This window comes from Ochlerotatus camptorhynchus, unplaced genomic scaffold (genome assembly GCF_037179485.1).
Source record: "Ochlerotatus camptorhynchus isolate MF236.1 unplaced genomic scaffold, CSIRO-AGI_Acam_v1.1 ptg000149l, whole genome shotgun sequence".
NCBI classification, from domain to species: domain Eukaryota; kingdom Metazoa; phylum Arthropoda; class Insecta; order Diptera; family Culicidae; genus Ochlerotatus; species Ochlerotatus camptorhynchus.
The window spans coordinates 1,477,412-1,498,111 of NW_027040639.1; the positions used below are offsets into that span (position 1 = coordinate 1,477,412).

At 38.5% G+C, this 20,700-nt stretch overlaps 1 protein-coding gene across 1 annotated transcript; it reads left to right on the plus strand.

The window, feature by feature from the left end:
• The first annotated feature begins 1,288 nt into the window (after window positions 1–1,288).
• On the plus strand, window positions 1,289–2,837 carry LOC135701057 (senecionine N-oxygenase-like). Its single transcript, XM_065221763.1, has 2 exons — window positions 1,289–2,019; window positions 2,082–2,837. The coding sequence occupies exons 1-2, from the start codon at window positions 1,455–1,457 to the stop codon at window positions 2,786–2,788; spliced, it is 1,272 nt and encodes a 423-aa protein (XP_065077835.1). The 5' UTR covers window positions 1,289–1,454; the 3' UTR covers window positions 2,789–2,837.
• The last annotated feature ends 17,863 nt before the right edge of the window (window positions 2,838–20,700 follow it).

The window sequence follows — 20,700 nt, forward strand, 5'->3', positions numbered from 1 at the left end:
CCCAACAATCTTCTGGCAGGATTTGGCCTCATGCCACTACTCCAAGGACGTGCTGAAGTGGTATGCGGACAATAAGGTCAATTTCGTGCAGAAAATGTTCTACCCTCCCAACACTCCGGAGCTCCGCCCCATCGAGAAGTACTGGGCGATTATGAAGCAGCACCTTCTTAAACGACCTAAGGTAGTGAAGACAGTCGAGGAACTGAAGAAAGTATGGGTTTACATGCAAAAAACGGTTGATTCACAGGTTGTGCAGAATCTTATGGCCTGGGTTAAGGCCAAGGTGCGGGCATTTGCGTATGGACTGTAAATAAAATACGAGTAAAATGGTAAAATGAAGTTTAATAGTTATTTCTCAATCCCTGAAAATTTGATGGCAATCGGATGAAAACTCGAATTTTGCGAATCAATTTTGTGTGTGGCAATTTCATCGTGGACACCCTTTACCTCAAGTTGAGGTTCGCACTGACAAAAAAAATCAGTTTCACACCGATAATCAACAAATTCGCTATTAGTTAGCAAAACCGGCACCCGAATTTATTTGGGTTAGTGGGACTAAGGCTATGGGGCCTCAGATAGCCTAGTAAAGGCACGGTATTACCTAGCCGGAGGCGGCGGGTTCGATTCCCGGAAAATATTCCGGTTTCGAAATTTTCTGGACTTCTCTGGGCATAGAGTATCATTATGCTTGCAACACAATATACAAATTCATGCATTGGTTGGCGTAGAAAGATCCCGATTAATACCTGTGGAAGAACATCTACAACACTAAGTTGAGAGTCGACAGAAGACTCGCTACAGATGCGTAAAAAGCTTAGAAGAAGAAGAAGAAGAAGAAGAAGTGACTAAGGCTAAGGGTAAGTGGATACGATAAGCCATACTGTGAAACTTGTTATCACTACTCGTCTTATGCCACTGTATAGGCGGCGTACCGGTATTCCATCGATGCCGCCGATTGGCTATCTATATTGTGTTGCTTTACAACACTAAGAAATCTCATTCACGTTACCTGTCGTGTGCATAATACTAGTTGCTGGTACCGGTATAGCAACCAGATTCGATCATCACAAAGGCCCATACGGCTGTCGCATAGAAAAAAGTAGTCGCTCGACTAAGGAGTAGCCAACGAGCAGCACGCAAAGCTTGTGAATGTGCGTTGACCGCTTTATTGTCGCGAGCCAGCCCTGATTGTCTATAAAAACGTGATCCACCAACGAAGCCGTTTACTTATAGTTTACCACACTATAGGGGGCATCCATCTCGTAGGAGCCACGGTCGGTTAGAAGCAACGAACACGTTCATTGTTCGTTGATAAAAGTGCAGTTGATAAGGCAAATGCAATTGCAATTTTTGCATCTCTTAGTGTATAAATATAAATCATTAGTGCAAACGCTGTCGCGTTATAGTTCGTTGAGGCACGCGCGTACGGTTGGAGTTCCGGAGAACAAAGTGGAATGGATCACGGAAGTTGTTACTGTGTGATCGGTGCTGGCACTGCTGGACTTGCTGCGGCAAAGAGAATACTGGAAACCGGTGCTCAAGTGATAGTGTTTGAACAGACCGACCAGCTCGGCGGAACCTGGAACTATACGGACGCGGTCGGAAAGGATAAATATGGGCTGGATATCCACACTAGTATGTACCAAGGGTTGCGGACTAACCTTCCGAAGGAAGTTATGGGTTTTCCGGACTTTCCGATCCCGGAGCAAAAAGAATCGTACATTCCTTCGCAGGATTTTTTGAACTTTCTGAAGTCGTACGCGAACAGATTTGGCGTTACGCAACATGTGCGGCTGGAGCATCACGTGTCATCGGTGGATTTCGTTGAAGAGCCCAAAAGGTGGAAAGTGCAGGTCAAGAATCTCCCGGCAGACAAAATGGAAACGTTCTTCTTCGATTTCGTGTTTGTTTGCAATGGGCATTACCACACGCCTCGATTGCCTTACTTTCCCAATATGGATCTGTTCGAGGGCAAGCAGCTGCATAGCCACGACTACAGGGCACCTGATTATTTTAAAGGTATGGGTAATCGGCAAATATACATAGCTCTCCTTAACATTATAATTTTGCTCCATTGATAGATGAGACGGTGCTGGTCATCGGAGCTGGTCCATCCGGAATGGATTTGGCATTGGAAATTTCCCGCAAAGCACGTCATGTAACTTTGAGCCACCACACGAAGGAATCTTTCAAAACGATTTTTCCTTCGAACTTGATTCAAAAACCCGACGTCTTGGAACTCACCCGAACTGGTGTGGTATACAAGGATGGTACCCAAGAGGAGTTCACCGTTATCCTTTACTGCACCGGATATCGTTACAACTTCCCATTCCTAAGCCAGAACTGTGGGGTCATCGTAGAAGACAATTACGTTCATCCTCTGTACAAGCATTGCATCAACATCAATCATCCGACGATGACCTTCATAGGGCTTCCGTACTACGTTTGCGCTGCGCAAATGTTCGATCTACAAGCGAGATTCTGTCTCAGATACTACAGCGGCGAGAAAACGTTACCAACAAAGCAGGAGATGCTTGCCGATATGCACGAACAGATGAAACAGAAATGGATGCAGGGCTTTAGGAAGTGTCAAGCACACATGATGGGACCGGCGCAGGGTGAATACTACGAAGATTTAGCCAAAACGGCATCGATTGCGCCGATCAAACCGGTGATGACCAAGTTGCACAACGAGAGCAGTCAACGCTTCAACGATGATCTGTTGAACTTCCGGAAGGATGTGTTCCGCATTGTGGATGATGAGACTTTCGAGGAGGTGTTGTCGTGATGTATGGAGAAGGTGATATCCGTGATTTGAAACGCCTGTCGAAATATATGCTTTTGTTTCTATGTTGATCAAATGTGTGTCTTCATTCATTTACCTGAATGTGCACAATAAATGGTTTTCAGTGTAAAATATCACAAACAAAAAAAAACAAAAATTATACCATAAGCTGTTGTTTTTTGATTTTTGCTAATTTTTATGTGTCCTAATTGAAAATTTCACAGTATTTTTCACAAGCTTACAAAAATATTGAAGGGGGTCATCATTTTCTATTTATTTTTTTATTCAAAACTAGCCGACCCGGCAAACTTTGTACTGCCTTGAATGATGATGAATGGTTCAAATAATTAGTTGACATATTTTTTCAAAATTGTTTCTGATTTTGTTTTAAAGTTTATTTCCTTCTTAACCTTTAAGAAGTAACTAGTTTCGTATGGGTTCCTAATCCATGAATATTTTTCAAAATAACATTATTTTGAAAAGCTTTTTATGTTGTTTTTTTTTTTTCTTTAATGTTTTACTATTCAGGTTGGTAGAACAGTACAAATATGAAAGAACTGCTCATTTAATCATTTAAGGAATAATGAACAATTAAATTTGTATTTCCTTCTTTTAATCGTGAGTTATACCTTGCTAAGTTTGATGTAAGAGTATTTATACGGAAGAACAGCTCATGCTATAAATAATGCAAAATTACAAATTAAGAGAAATGGCATTCAGGGCAATGGATTACTCTGGGTGATGATTTCCGGTTTATTCGGAATTGTATGTTTTGGGAAACTTTAGTGTTGTTTTTGATAGATTTAGGAAAATATTTTGAACCATTGTAACTTCCTTACTACAATAGCTGGATTCATTAATTTCAACTCCTGACTTTTGCAGCAATAAACTTGTTTCTATGCTTTGTTGTTACATACTTGCCGGGATATAATATTTGAAAAATGAATAATACTGAATGGATCTATTCTAACTCCTAGTTTTAATTATTTGAAGAAACAATGAATATCATTGTTTTCGAAAATAATACAGATTAGTCATTGAAGTGCTCTAGAATAAACGACATTTTTGGTTTTGCCGTCTGGAGCAAATACATACAATGCAGAGCTTTTGCCCACTCGTGAACATGCAACATATAACTGACCATACGAGAAACATGGAAATTCCAGATTCAATCCGCAAATATCCAATGACTGTCCTTGCGATTTGTTTACAGTCATTGCAAACGCAAGGCGAACCGGAAATTGTACACGTTTGAATTCAAAAGGCAAATCGGTTGATATCATTGGAATGCGCGGAATTAAAACGTCCTCACCCTTATACTTCCCTTTAAGAATTGTCGCTTCAATGACGTTGTTCATCAGTTTCTTTACAACCAACCTGGTACCATTGTAAAGTCGAGATTGATTGACAATCCGCAGCATTATTATAACCTTATAAAATTTAGAGGTTATTATAATTACCGATCCAATTTGCAGCTGCAAATCGTGAGGTGGCAATCCGGGTTATTCCAATGAATTAAAAAATTCAGTGGGGACATCTTCTTCGTTTGTAACGGAATCTATAGATTTGTATGAGCGTAACTGGCCAGAAATTTCGTAACGTGCTTCAGCGTAACGGCACAGACAAACAGACGTAATTCTTTGAAAAAGTTTTTCTTGATAACATAGTATATCAAAATATAGGACCTCAGTAACGACATCTCTCGGGCTTCTCGCGGAAAACAAGCTTGCTCGCTATCTCGCAAACAATATTGCATATTGCAAGTTCTATAGAATGTATAGGAACGTCAAAGTGATCTGATGCTAGCGCTGCGGCGAGTAGTTCGCGGAACTGATAATATTCAAATCTACCGTTAAATGCATCAACGAAGATTCACAATGAAGAGTTATGTTTGTTTGTCCTTGGTAACGGCGTCGTGTGGCCTCGTTCATTTGTAGCCGCTGTTCCGCATTTTGGCTCGCACGGATGGTTCTCTGTTGGCTCGCATTGCGTGTGCAATGGCCTATGTTCGCACGTTTCACTTTGGGCATCGTTGGTATACGACGGCAGAACTAAAAGCAATTAAAATTGTGAATTTAATCTCGTAACAACCTGGAAAGGCTTCAGAAAAAATTGAACTTACCACTTGAGGATAAATAGCTCCAACAGTCTCACTTCTGTCACAGCCGGTATGCCTTGAACACTGCTGAAAATGATATAAAAAATATTGAATTTTGGCACAAATCACTTGATTATTTACAGTATACCTCATATATTGCAAAATTTTAGTAGATTTTTTTCACATAGGGGAATATACGTATTCTCGGCAACCTAAGCAGCGACCTTCTTTCTATAGCCTTTTTCTCTATGGAACGCACACATATGCAGTATTGGTTTGTTTACAATCTTTTGCTGCCAGCTGCTCGAACAATTTCAGTCGAAAGAATTGTCAAAATCTGTTTTGAAACGCTTTTACAAAGCTCCAATCTTCTCTAGTGAGAGCGAGTATTGTCGGCAACCCGTTTTTCTTCGGCAACCATTCCATTTGAACTGCATGTAAATCTGCTGTTCTATTATCGGCAACTCGAAATCAGCTACAATTTGTAGTGCGTGTGTTTCATTTCAAGAAAACCCTGCTAGATTGCTTTTTCTCAGTGGTAAAAATATAGTCAAATTGAAGCTGAAAGCATAAAGAATCGTTTGCATGCATTCAGCGAAGTGTTTTCGTAAGAAAATCCAGTGAAAATAGTGTTTCAATTTGGGTTGCCGAAAATAGTCTGTCATGCCGAAGCCGTCATTTCCCCTATTAATGTTTGGAAAGGCCACTTTCAAATAGAAAAATTGAATCTAAACGTCGGCGATCGATTGTGAATGACAGTAGCTGACGCGGTCGCGGTTTCGTATATTTGCGATACCGCCTCCTAGATTAAAGTGGATTCAAAAGCGTTGGATCCTTTTGGGGCCCATGGCATTCCTGGGATTCGCGGGTTTTGAATGTTTCTGGGGGTTTCTTCTACATTTTATTGCATTAAAACACGGCGGGGATCAAGACGAACGAATCCATGTTTAAATATTGCAAATCCGTCTATCCATTCTCGAGTTAAATGGTAAGCGTGACTGCTTTCTAACACCCCAATGGGTCTGGGTTCAATCCCAGCCGAGGTCTGAGGCATAAAAATCTCTGGTCACGTCTTCCTTCGGAAGGGAAGTAAAGCCGTTGGTCATGGCCCATGTGTGTTTGTGAATGGGTGCGATATCCTACGCAGGTGTGGAAGCTGCCTTCCTGCACATTCGATTGCCGTCAATCGATGTCCGTCGGTGATTGGCACTAGATTGCGGAACAGAGACCGACCTTAAATAAAGGAAAGAAGATTAGCCTAAAACGCTGTCTAGACTGGAGAGTTATAACATGTTATAACGGTTGTCAAATAATTGCAACACAGAAACCACCATCAAGATAGCGCTATAACATGTTATAACTCTGTAGTCTGAACGTACTATAACATTTGATTCTGATGTCTACATCAGCATCAAAATCAAATGTATTTCTGACGTCAATCAATGCGAATTAGATGTATTTATGCAAGGTAACGTGTGTATACATCACACATTTTCGAATAAAAATTTGCTATTCTAATGTTGTTCTGACGTCAAGACATTTGACATTGGAACCAGGGTGCCTTCCATTCATTTTGACTAAAAAATTGCATCATTGAGTCGGTGTATAATGAGTCACGCCAAGAGTGAAGCTAAGTCTACCTATTGTACTGTCAAAACGGCTGCCTATCGTGCAAAGTAAACAAACATTATGATGCTATGAATGCTCCACGAAAGGTATTGCAACAAAATATAGAATATAATCGCCACAGTCCGCATCGTGCTCTCTTGCCGTGCGGATCTATTTGCTTTTTGCTGAAGGAAGTGTTACTACTACCTAAAGCTACAACAAATTTAAACAGCAACTTCAGTGCTCAACCTGTAAAAATTTTCTACCTTGTTCAACTCTTATTCCTCTTCGATCCTTGTTTGGACCCTACCCGAGGTAATCCTTCTTGGATATCGATTTGGAAAATTCCTCTTCGATCCTTCAGATTCTTATAGTAATCTGCTTGGAAGTCGATTTGGATAAAAATTTACTGCCGCCATGGCGCCTAAACGCAAAAGAAAGGGGCAAACTCTTGACCCCCCTTCTGATGAAATTAATTTGAGTAATCAATTTGATTTGCTCACGGATGATGAGAATGATCCATCATCCAAGAAAAATTCTAGTAAACTTTCCCGGCTTAATGCCAAGAAGGAAAAGATTCCCCCTATTGTGATAACCACTACCGATTTCCATGCTCTTCGCATGGAACTTTTGAATTTCGTGAAAGTTAAGTTTTCACTACAAATTGGACGTCGGGGTGAATGCCGTGTATTGGCTGAAACCTTGGACGGATTTAAATGTCTTCTCAAGTATCTTACTGAGAAGAAGCACAAATTTTTTACTTACGACACCAAAACTGAACGTGTGTTCAAGGTTGTCATGAAAGGACTGCCCAGTGGTGAATCCCTGGATCAGATCAAAGATGAACTGGCAAAATTACTTGGAGTTGTGCCACTCCAAGTAATCAAAATGAAAATGAAATCCCGTCCTGGCGATTCGCGCAACGGTATTTCTAATGATTTTTATTTAGTTCACTTCAAGTCTAGTGAACTAAACAACCTTAAGGCCTTAGAAAAAGCTAGCCTTATGCTCCATGTCCGAGTGAAGTGGGAACACTTCAGGAAGACTGGAGGAAATTTCCAAAACCTCACCCAGTGCCGTAAGTGCCAGGGATGGGGTCACGGAACTAAAAATTGCTACATGCCAGCTAAATGCATGAATTGTGGTGATTCCTCTCACGCAAAGGACGACTGTCCTGTGAAGGAAGATCCTAAGAAATTTAAATGTTCAAATTGTGGTGAAAACCACAAATCCAATTTTTGGGAATGTAAGACTCGCAAAGCGATCCTACAATCTCGTTCTAACCGTCAGGTAGGAAACGCTCCACGTTTCCGACCAGGTACAAATTCCTCTGCTGTTAACAACGGTCAGCGAGGAACAAATTCTACATTCGTACCCGTAGGTACAAATATCACCCCTGCTTCAAATTTTTCATCTGTACCTACTCCCCTCGCTGCTAACAATGTTCAGCGAGTTAATGGTGCTACCTATGCTGCTATTGCAGCGGGTAGAAATCAAAATACTAACCAACGTTCTAACGGAAATTTTGACAATTTTGACTTAGGAAGCATTACTGCCCCCAAAATGGAATTTTTACAGAAATCATTAATTGACATGATTTCTGATATGCTTAAATCTAACTCCATGTTTGATGCTATTCAAACTGGAGTAAAATTTGCAAATAATATTGTCATGACTTTAAAATTCAGTAATGGATTTTAAAGCATTAAATATTGTAAATTGGAATGCTCGATCTCTTAAAGATAATGAAGACGAGCTATTTAACTTTTTGCGAGTTCATAACGTGCATATTGCCGTTATAACTGAAACGTTCCTTAAACCTGACCATAAGGTTAAGAAGGACGCAAATTACTTGATTTATAGAAATGATCGTCTTGATGGACCCTGTGGTGGCGTTGCCATCATTATTCATAGGCGAATCAAACATAAAATTCTTTCTTCATTTGAAACCAAAGTTTTTGAAACTTTGGGAGTTTCTGTTGAAACAAAATTTGGACAACTTACGTTTATAGCTGCCTATTTGCCATTCCAATGCGTAGGCCAGCAAAAGAATTTTCTCAAGGGTGACCTCCAGAAACTTACCCGTCATAGGTCTAAATTCTTCATTATTGGTGATTTTAATGCAAAACACCGCTCATGGAATAATGCTCAAAGCAATTCCAATGGTAATATTCTGTTTGATGATTGTTCTGCAGGTTATTACACTATTCAATATCCAAACAGCCCAACATGCTTTTCTTCTGCAAGAAATCCCTCCACTATTGATTTGGTCTTAACTGATTCATGTCAACTTTGTAGCCAATTGGTTACCCATGCTGACTTCGGTTCTGATCACCTTCCAGTAACTTTTGAAATATCCCAAGAAATAATTTCTAATCCCAACAGCTCTACTTTCAATTACCATAGAGCTGATTGGGAGCAGTATCGAACATTTATGGAATATAACTTCGATCCAAACATTCCTTTGCAAACCAAAGATGAAATTAATTATGCTCTTGAATCTCTGACTACTTCTATAGTTGAAGCAAGAGCTGCCTCAGTACCAAAATGCGAGGTTAAATTCGATTCAATTATAATAGACGATGATCTTCAGCTCTTGATCCGTCTTAAAAATGTCCGTAGGAGACAATATCAAAGAACACGCGATCCTGCCATGAAGGTTATCTGGCGGGATTTGCAAAAACAAATTAAAAAGCGATTCTCTGCCCTGAGGAACAAAACTTTTGAAAATAATATTTCTAAATTAGACCCGAGTTCCAAACCCTTTTGGAAACTCACAAAAATTTTGAAAAAACCTCAAAAGCCTATTCCAGCGCTTAAAGAAGGTGGTAAAATTTTGATCACAAATTTGGAAAAAGCTCAGAAACTTGCTAAGCAATTCGAGAGTTCCCATAATTTCAGTTTGGGTCTTACTAGTCCTATTGAGAATCAGGTTGTTCAGGATTTTCTGAATATTTTCTCTCGGGAAAATATTTTTGATGATTCCTGGGGGACTGATTTGGACGAAGTAAGGTCTATAACTAAAAATTTTCAAAATATGAAAGCTCCAGGTGATGATGGAATTTTCTATATCCTCATCAAAAAACTCCCAGAGAGTACCTTGTCTTTCTTGGTAAAATTATTTAACAGATGTTTCCATTTGGCATACTTTCCTGATAAATGGAAAAATGCAAAAGTTGTTCCAATTTTGAAGCCGGATAAAAATCCAGCTGAAGCTTCTAGCTACCGTCCAATAAGTTTGCTTTCTTCAATAAGTAAACTTTTTGAAAAAAATAATTTTGAATAGAATGATGCTTCACATCAATACGAACTCAATTTTTGCAGATGAGCAGTTTGGATTTCGCCATGGGCATTCAACTACTCATCAACTCTTAAGAGTTAACAATTTAATTCGTTCAAACAAATCTGAAGGCCACTCAACTGGAGTTGCTCTTCTAGACATAGAAAAAGCATTCGACAGTGTTTGGCATGAAGGTTTGATTGCTAAATTGAAAAAGTTTAATTTTCCACTTTATATTATGAAATTAGTTCAAAATTATTTAACTGACAGAACTCTGCAGGTAAATTATCAAAATTCCAAATCTAATCGACTACCTGTTAGAGCAGGAGTTCCTCAGGGTAGCATTCTTGGGCCTATATTGTATAACATTTTCACTTCGGACCTCCCTGATTTGCCTCAGGGTTGCCACAAATCTTTGTTCGCTGATGACACAGGCATTTCCGCTAAAGGAAGAAGTCTTCGTGTTATTTGCAGCAGACTTCAGAAAAGTTTAGATATTTTCTCTTCTTATTTACAAAAATGGAAGATTTCTCCCAACGCTTCCAAAACTCAACTTATAATATTTCCACATAAGCCCAGGGCTTCCTTTTTGAAACCTAGTAGTAGTCACATAGTCACTATGAACGGAGTTCCATTTTCCTGGTCAAACCAAGTGAAATATCTTGGATTAATACTTGACCATAAATTAACTTTTAAAGATCACATTGAGGGCATTCAAGCCAAATGTAACAAATATATAAAATGTTTGTATCCTCTTATAAACAGGAAATCCAAACTTTGCCTGACGAATAAACTTCTAATATTTAAACAAGTTTTTAGACCGGCCATGCTTTACGCTGTGCCAATATGGTCTAGTTGCTGCACTACCAGGAAAAAAGCACTTCAAAGGATTCAGAACAAAATTCTGAAAATGATTTTGAAGTTGCCTCCCTGGTACAGTACAACCGAAGTACATAGAATTTCGAATGTTGAGACTTTAGCACAAATGTCCAACAAAATAATTAATAATTTCAGACAAAAATCGTTGCAATCCTCAATTGCAACGATTAATTCCCTTTATACTTAGATAAGATTTAGTTTTAGTTTTTAGTTTTAAGATATCAATTGTTATACTGACATGCAGGTTAAAAAACCTGTTTAAAATACTGAATTGCCAAGACATGAACAATGTAAAAACACTTAGATATATATCATAACAATTAAGGCTGGTACGTTACTGCAGTAACTGGAGCACCTAGGTTAAAATGAAATGTTATTTATTTTGAAATTGGAACAAATAAAGAGTTTAAAAATAAATAAAAAAAAAAAAAAAAAAAAAAAAAAAAAAAAAAAAAAAAAATTGAATATAATCGAAGAAATGATCATAAACACGCAGTGAGCTTTAAATTGTCATGGGATACGTTTTTAATGATGAGCCATGATAATTTGTAATATTTGTTGTTAATTTTACAAAATTACTGGTATAATGATTTACTACAGCCGCTAGTATTTTTTTCTCGTTAGAAGTCATTTGAAGTTGATACAGACATCATCTGTTGCCCAAGGGGCAAGACAGCTCCTAATCATGAGCAATTTCAGAGTTGCGTTTGAGGCACCTCGAGTAACTCACATTGCTCAGTGAACAAGATCACTGTCATTTCAAGACCAACCATTGAAATGGCCTTAACTCCATGTTGTAAACAAACCTTGTAACGCCATTTTCTCGCGACCCGAAGTCCGCAAAGGCAAACCAACATAATGAACAGGTAGAAGAAATTCTCCTCTACTCGATTGTGGTTTAGGTTTGCAAATGAAGGTTTCGGTTCGCGAGAAAATGGCCTTACAAGGTTTGTTTACAAAATGGAGTTAAGGCCATTTCAATTGTTGGTCTTGATTTGCTTTCTCACTTTTTCCATCACAGCAAAATTTATGGTGGTAAGAAGCCGAAAAGCTGTTGTCAAGCAAAACAACAACAAAAATCGGGGACTTCGGCCTACAACTCCAGGCGAGTATGATTGCGATTCTGAACTTTCGGTCCTAAATTTCCTTCGGTTTCCAGCTCCCGAGATCGCTCCTCGATTGGCCTACGAATTAAAAAAATTCAAAACGTGCGTGGGCTGAGGACTAAAATCGACTCGATTTTCTTGGCTGTTGCGGAGGTTGAATATGATTTGATCGTACTGACGGAAACGTGACTGGATGACCGGATCTACATATTCATCGCAACTTCGGATCACTTTATTCCGTCTTCAAGTGACCGATCTTACCTGCACAGTCGAAAATTGCGAGTTGGAGGCTTTCTGGCTGCTGTCTCAACTAGACTAACCAGATACCTAAGTGCCTCGCCCATTTCCAGTTTGCTGGAACAGCTCTGGATTGTCGTGGAATATCCACAAAATATTCTTAGTATTGGCGCTGTCTACCTGCTGACTGCACGATCATCCGTGAGCATCAACGTTTGGTCTTCCGCACTACTATTTGGCGACTACAACCAAACTGGTTTACAGTGGCGCTTTACCGACAGCGGCAGACCATTCATTGACCCACTGCTATCGCATATGCCGGTGGCTTGCTTTCCACTGTCATTCAGGTTACCTACACGCTAACTTGAAAGTACCCATTAATGGTTGAAAAAGACTCATTTTGAAGAAAAGTGGCTTAACTCATTAAATGAGTAAATTTTAAGCCACTTTTCTTCAAAATGGGTCTTTTTTTACTCATTAATGAGTACTTTCAAGTTAGCGTGTAACTACGATTTCAAATAGACAATTCTACATTCTCTCAATTATCTTTATCGACTCTCTCTTTCGTAAATAACTCGACAGTGAGCAGGCATAAGGGCGTAAACGCGATGATCGATTCTCTTCGTCGATTTTCTCTTTTGTTAATAGCTCGCTAGATTAACGTTTAACCTGTTACAACTCTGCATTAGGGTGTCCCAAAATTGCACTATGTCTGGAAATCTGGGGGCTCACCCTCCAAATGATAGCTAAGGGTGTTACAAACAAACTTTTGTAAGGCGGCAACTCTGGGAAATGTTGTTTAGAGGTCGCCCCGACGAGATTTTTGAAAAAAGTCCATTTTCATAGCTATTATCCAATAAATATTTTTAGTTCTTAAATTTCGGTGAAATCTCACCCTTTTATATTTTTCACAGATTTCCAAGGGTCAAAACTCTAAGAGAAAAAATTGCTACGGCATGTTCTGTGTCCAATTTATTAGTTGCAATTTTTCAAATTCTCTAAAATGATGTTTTTTGTTGTACATCACTGCATTCAATGATCAAAAGTGGGTATCAAACATAGTGCTATTATCAATCAAATGCAGCGGATATATGGTAAATTTCATAAGCAAAAACTTTGTTGAAGACACTTTATTCGTGATTTACTGTGGAAAGAAAAGTTCAGAATTTCAATTATTGCAGTATGTCCACCAGCAAATCAAACTATCATTGAAATCGATAAATACAAATCGCCTTCTTTGTTGCAAATCATTTCATAACATTTGTTTCGAAGTTTCTAGAATTCAATAGGAGGATATATGAGCGGAGAGGGATCACACAATTTATTAGTTTCCATTTGATTGCCGTAGCAAGCAGCACCAAAAAAGAAAATCATGTCACCAAAAACCAAGCTCAAGTCGGATCTCATCACCGGTATTGCGAGGAAGCATTTGCCCAGAAACCGTTTGTCGTCGGAGTTGGACATCATCAGATACTACTTTCAAGCATGAAACCCATCAGTCCGCATCGTGCTCTCTTGCCGTGCGGATCTATTTGCTTTTTGCTGAAGGAAGTGTTACTACTACCTAAAGCTACAACAAATTTAAACAGCACTTTTCAGTGCTCAACCTGTAAAAATTTTCTACCTTGTTCAACTCTTATTCCTCTTCGATCCTTGTTTGGACCCTACCCGAGGTAATCCTTCTTGGATATCGATTTGGAAAATTCCTCTTCGATCCTTCAGATTCTTATAGTAATCTGCTTGGAAATCGATTTGGATAAAAATTTACTGCCGCCATGGCGCCTAAACGCAAAAGAAAGGGGCAAACTCTTGACCCCCCTTCTGATGAAATTAATTTGAGTAATCAATTTGATTTGCTCACGGATGATGAGAATGATCCATCATCCAAGAAAAATTCTAGTAAACTTTCCCGGCTTAATGCCAAGAAGGAAAAGATTCCCCCTATTGTGATAACCACTACCAATTTCCATGCTCTTCGCATGGAACTTTTGAATTTCGTGAAAGTTAAGTTTTCACTACAAATTGGACGTCGGGGTGAATGCCGTGTATTGGCTGAAACCTTGGACGGATTTAAATGTCTTCTCAAGTATCTTACTGAGAAGAAGCACAAATTTTTTACTTACGACACCAAAACTGAACGTGTGTTCAAGGTTGTCATGAAAGGACTGCCCAGTGGTGAATCCCTGGATCAGATCAAAGATGAACTGGCAAAATTACTTGGAGTTGTGCCACTCCAAGTAATCAAAATGAAAATGAAATCCCGTCCTGGCGATTCGCGCAACGGGATTTCTAATGATTTTTATTTAGTTCACTTCAAGTCTAGTGAACTAAACAACCTTAAGGCCTTAGAAAAAGCTAGCCTTATGCTCCATGTCCGAGTGAAGTGGGAACACTTCAGGAAGACTGGAGGAAATTTCCAAAACCTCACCCAGTGCCGTAAGTGCCAGGGATGGGGTCACGGAACTAAAAATTGCTACATGCCAGCTAAATGCATGAATTGTGGTGATTCCTCTCACGCAAAGGACGACTGTCCTGTGAAGGAAGATCCTAAGAAATTTAAATGTTCAAATTGTGGTGAAAACCACAAATCCAATTTTTGGGAATGTAAGACTCGCAAAGCGATCCTACAATCTCGTTCTAACCGTCAGGTAGGAAACGCTCCACGTTTCCGACCAGGTACAAATTCCTCTGCTGTTAACAACGGTCAGCGAGGAACAAATTCTACATTCGTACCCGTAGGTACAAATATCACCCCTGCTTCAAATGTTTCATCTGTACCTACTCCCCTCGCTGCTAACAATGTTCAGCGAGTTAATGGAGCTACCTATGCTGCTATTGCAGCGGGTAGAAATCAAAATACTAACCAACGTTCTAACGGAAATTTTGACAATTTTGACTTAGGAAGCATTACTGCTCCTAAAATGGAATTTTTACAGAATTCATTAATTGACATGATTTCTGATATGCTTAAATCTAACTCCATGTTTGATGCTATTCAAACTGGAGTAAAATTTGCAAATAATATTGTCATGACTTTAAAATTCAGTAATGGATTTTAAAGCATTAAACATTTTAAATTGGAATGCTCGATCTCTTAAAGATAATGAAGACGAGCTATTTAACTTTTTACGAGTTCATAACGTGCATATTGCCGTTATAACTGAAACGTTCCTTAAACCTGCCCACAAGGTTAAGAAGGACGCAAATTACTTAATTTATAGAAATGATCGTCTTGATGGACCCTGTGGTGGCGTTGCCATCATTATTCATAGACAAATCAAACATAAAATTCTTTCTTCTTTTGAAACCAAAGTTTTTGAAACTTTGGGAGTTTCTGTTGAAACAAAATTTGGACAACTTACGTTTATAGCTGCCTATTTACCATTCCAATGCGTAGGCCAGCAAAAGAATTTTCTCAAGGGTGACCTCCAGAAACTTACCCGTCATAGGTCTAAATTCTTCATTATTGGTGATTTTAATGCAAAACACCGCTCATGGAATAATGCTCAAAGCAATTCCAATGGTAATATTCTGTTTGATGATTGTTCTGCAGGTTATTACACTATTCAATATCCAAACAGCCCAACATGCTTTTCTTCTGCAAGAAATCCCTCCACTATTGATTTGGTCTTAACTGATTCATGTCAACTTTGTAGCCAATTGGTTACCCATGCTGACTTCGGTTCTGATCACCTTCCGGTAACTTTTGAAATATCCCAAGAAATAATTTGTAATCCCAACAGCTCTACTTTCAATTACCATAGAGCTGATTGGGAGCAGTATCGAACATTTATGGAATATAACTTCGATCCAAACATTCATTTGCAAACCAAAGATGAAATTAATTATGCTCTTGAATCTCTGACTACTTCTATAGTTGAAGCAAGAGCTGCCTCAGTACCAAAATGCGAGGTTAAATTCGATTCAATTATAATAGACGATGATCTTCAGCTCTTGATCCGTCTTAAAAATGTCCGTAGGAGACAATATCAAAGAACACGCGATCCTGCCATGAAAGTTATCTGGCGGGATTTGCAAAAACAAATTAAAAAGCGATTCTCTGCCCTGAGGAACAAAACTTTTGAAAATAATATTTCTAAATTAGACCCGAGTTCCAAACCCTTTTGGAAACTCACAAAAATTTTGAAAAAACCTCAAAAGCCTATTCCAGCGCTTAAAGAAGGTGGTAAAATTTTGATCACAAATTTGGAAAAAGCTCAGAAACTTGCTAAGCAATTCGAGAGTTCCCATAATTTCAGTTTGGGTCTTACTAGTCCTATTGAGAATCAGGTTGCTCGGGATTTTCTGAATATTTTCTCTCGGGAAAATATTTTTGATGATTCCTGGGGGACTGATTTGGACGAAGTAAGGTCTATAACTAAAAAATTTCAAAATATGAAAGCTCCAGGTGATGATGGAATTTTCTATATCCTCATCAAAAAACTCCCAGAGAGTACCTTGTCTTTCTTGGTAAAATTATTTAACAGATGTTTCCATTTGGCATACTTTCCTGATAAATGGAAAAATGCAAAAGTTGTTCCAATTTTGAAGCCGGATAAAAATCCAGCTGAAGCTTCTAGCTACCGCCCAATAAGTTTGCTTTCTTCAATAAGTAAACTTTTTGAAAAGATAATTTTGAATAGAATGATGCTTCACATCAATACGAACTCAATTTTTGCAGATGAGCAGTTTGGATTTCGCCATGGGCATTCAACTACTCATCAACTCTTAAGAGTTAACAATTTAATTCGTTCAAACAAATCTGAAGGCCACTCGACTGGAGTTGCTCTTCTAGACATAGAAAAAGCATTCGACAGTGTTTGGCATGAAGGTTTGATTGCTAAATTGAAAAAGTTTAATTTTCCACTTTATATTATTAAATTAGTTCAAAATTATTTAACTGACAGAACTCTGCAGGTAAATTATCAAAATTCCAAATCTAATCGACTACCTGTTAGAGCAGGAGTTCCTCAGGGTAGCATTCTTGGGCCTATATTGTATAACATTTTCACTTCGGACCTCCCTGATTTGCCTCAGGGTTGCCACAAATCTTTGTTCGCTGATGACACAGGCATTTCCGCTAAAGGAAGAAGTCTTCGTGTTATTTGCAGCAGACTGCAGAAAAGTTTAGATATTTTCTCTTCTTATTTACAAAAATGGAAGATTTCTCCCAACGCTTCCAAAACTCAACTTATAATATTTCCACATAAGCCCAGAGCTTCCTTTTTGAAACCTAGTAGTAGTCACATAGTCACTATGAACGGAGTTCCTATTTCCTGGTCAAACCAAGTAAAATATCTTGGATTAATACTTGACCAAAAATTAACTTTTAAAGATCACATTGAGGGCATTCAAGCCAAATGTAACAAATATATTAAATGTTTGTATCCTCTTATAAACAGGAAATCCAAACTTTGCCTGACGAATAAACTTCTAATATTTAAACAAGTTTTTAGACCGGCCATGCTTTACGCTGTGCCAGTATGGTCTAGTTGCTGCACTACCAGGAAAAAAGCACTTCAAAGGATTCAGAACAAAATTCTGAAAATGATTTTGAAGTTGCCTCCCTGGTACAGTACAACCGAAGTACATAGAATTTCGAATGTTGAGACTTTAGCACAAATGTCCAACAAAATAATTAATAATTTCAGGCAAAAATCGTTGCAATCCTCAATTGCAACGATTAATTCCCTTTATACTTAGATAAGATTTAGTTTTAGTTTTTAGTTTTAAGATATCAATTGTTATACTGACATGCAGGTTTAAAAACCTGTTTAAAATACTGAATTGCCAAGACATGAACAATGTAAAAACACTTAGATATATATCATAACAATTAAGGCTGGTACGTTACTGCAGTAACTGGAGCACCTAGGTTAAAATGAAATGTAATTTATTTTGAATTTGGAACAAATAAAGAGTAAAAAAAAAAAAAAAAAAAAAAAAAGCATGAAACCCAACAATTTTCAATCGGACAAAGCATTCAAGTTGTGGCTACATTGAGGTTTCACTGAAATTTAAAGAACTAAAAATATTTATTGGATATAAGCTATGAAAAATGGACTTTTTTCGAAAATATCATCGGGGCGACCTCTAAACAACATTTCCCAGAGTTGCCGCCATACAACAGTTTGTTTGTAATACCCTTAGCTATCATTTGGAGGTTGAGCCCCCAGATTTCCAGACATAGTGCAATTTTGGGACACCCTACTCTGCATTGAACAAATTCTAGAAAATTGTTTCGCTTAGCTGTAGCAATTGCAAAGAGAAAATCGATGAAGTCATCGATCATACCTTATACCACTTATTCATGATCACTGTCGATTTGAAGGCGGTAAATGGAGTAAGCCGAGGAGTAAACAGACAGTAAATCGATGAACGTCGATTTAATTTTTAGGTACACTGATTTACTCGCAGCAAAAACGGAACTCAGAGTAAAGCTGTCTCACCCGTTACTGTTGCCAAATGAAAATGAAGGGAATCTGTAGAAAACCGTGATGCGATCTCCACTGTTTTTCTCTTGACGTGACTCTTATACACAGATTCTATCGTCGCCTACCTAGTATAACTGTTTCCAAACGCGAATCTATCTATTTATCTTCTATCTATCTATCTAGGGGAAATGGCTCTAATGTTGGCCTATGAATCTAAGATTGGGCCCATCGCTAAAAATCTGGTATTTATCAATTGTATCTAGATGAACGCGTCATTGGGACGGTACTAATGATTATTTTTGGATGCTATTGAAATTTTAGTCGATTGCTGAATTTATGTATGGGCCCAAATTAGGGACACTCAGGCCGACATTACATACATTTCCCCTATATATATATAAATGAATTTCTGCCTGTCTGTCTGACCCTTATAGACTCGGAAACTACTGAACCGATCAACTTGAAAATTTGTATGCAGGGGTCTTTGGGGCAGGGAAAGGTTCTTATGATGGTTCGAGACCCTTCCCGAGGCTCCCATACAAATGAAACAGAAATTTCTGCATAACTCGAGAACTAATCAAGCAAATGGAACCAAATTTGACATGTGGAGGTCATAGGGGGTAGCCCCTTAGATAAGAGGGGAGGGGGCTACGTACAATAAAGCATGCTTTTTTTAATTGGCGCATAAACTCAAGCTAATATTGAATCCCGAGCAAGGCCGGGCTCACTCAGCTAGTAAGTCATAAGAACAAGAATGATCAGTAGGCTGATTCGACAGCTCGTCCCCCCGCAGGATACTAGGTGATGAAATAACAAACTTGACGAGTGTTGTTTCTTTTTTGAGCAAATTACCATACAATACGCCTTTTTAATAGAAACTTAGCGATCAATTCAACCTCTGGTGATGAATAGGAGAACGTCGAAAAGAGTGTTGTGAGCAGAATTTGTTGCCGTGAGACATAGGAAGTGGAATACTTTTTAACTTTCCCTCATAAATCCCTTGATCTACAGTCGAAAAATTTAATTCGGTATCGTTTTTGCAAGGATCCTGCTGGTGTTCATTTTTGTTGAGAAAAATGTAAAATTAGAATAGTGCCTTAGTGGTTATGATCTCCCGGATTTCTAGTGTATGAATAGTTGAAGTACAAATCAGTTCAGATCGGTGTAAAATCGTAAAGTAAGACAATTACCGATGAAAATTGGCAAGATGTTCAATGAAAAATGCTTTAATTTGCGTTGTGAAAAATCCTCATTTTGATGTAAACAAACGGTTTGGTTGACGTTTCCTCTCGAACTCGCCTGGCGCCCTCTTATTGGAGGTGCAGTAAAAATGCCTATGGTGTGTAGCAGTAATCGTATACGATTACTAGTGTGTAGTGTTTACAAGATCAAGTTTCTAACTCGAATACTTTCTGCAATTTTAAACAGGAATTAAACAACCATAACTATCAGAAAACATACAATTCTACAAAAGAAAGCATCCATTCTGGTCTGGTACACTACGGGTCCTTTTAAGTAAGTCACATCGAGCGTCACTTCTGGTCACTGGTCTTATACAAAAATAGACCAGTGACCAGAAGTGACGCTCGACTCGACTTACATAATAGGGCCCGTAGTCATGATAGCCAGTGCTTAAGCTCCCGTTTCTTCATTCCTCGTGCCGTCAGACGCTGTAAAACGTGTTGATCGTTGCCTAATGTTAAATTATCTCGCAACTATTTTTCTATCACTTCCTAACAAAATATTTGCCGAACAAAAAAAAAAATAGATCGTTTAATTAGTCGAGCAATCGGCAGGTTTTAATCAGAATGGTCAATTCTCAGTATCTCGCCAAAAATCACCAGCCTACAACGCAACACCCATGTGATAGCTCACCGTTTTGCGTTAAATTCAATTTGGCCCAACCGAAGATAACAATAATCCACCGCCTTAGTAAGTGTTATGAAATTTGATGATGTTTGTCTGTTTTAATCATTCAATTAAACCAAATGTGAAATAAATTAAGGAATGCATCTCCTGAATCGTCTTCCTATCTACGTCAACCACCAAGACATGAATGCCAGTTCGAACTTCCGAGCGAAAATTACAATTCATAATAAATTACAGTTGTAAGAATTCTAGCTATTTCCTTGGATTAAAAGAAGCGCCAGCTGACGATGGTGTGCTTAATCCGGATCGCATGCCACATTAACCAAGGTCGATAAAAGCTCTACGATAAGAGCCCCGGGTGTAGGAGTTCGACTGTTCAGTTTAACGAGAGCTGTTGACTAGGA

Coding starts and splice junctions, on each gene's coding strand:
- LOC135701057 (XM_065221763.1), top strand. CDS start 1,455: ATGGATCACGGAAGTTGTTACTGTGTGATCGGTGCTGGCACTGCTGGA. Junction 2,020..2,081: donor GGCACCTGATTATTTTAAAG/GTATGGGTAATC, acceptor CTCCATTGATAG/ATGAGACGGTGCTGGTCATC.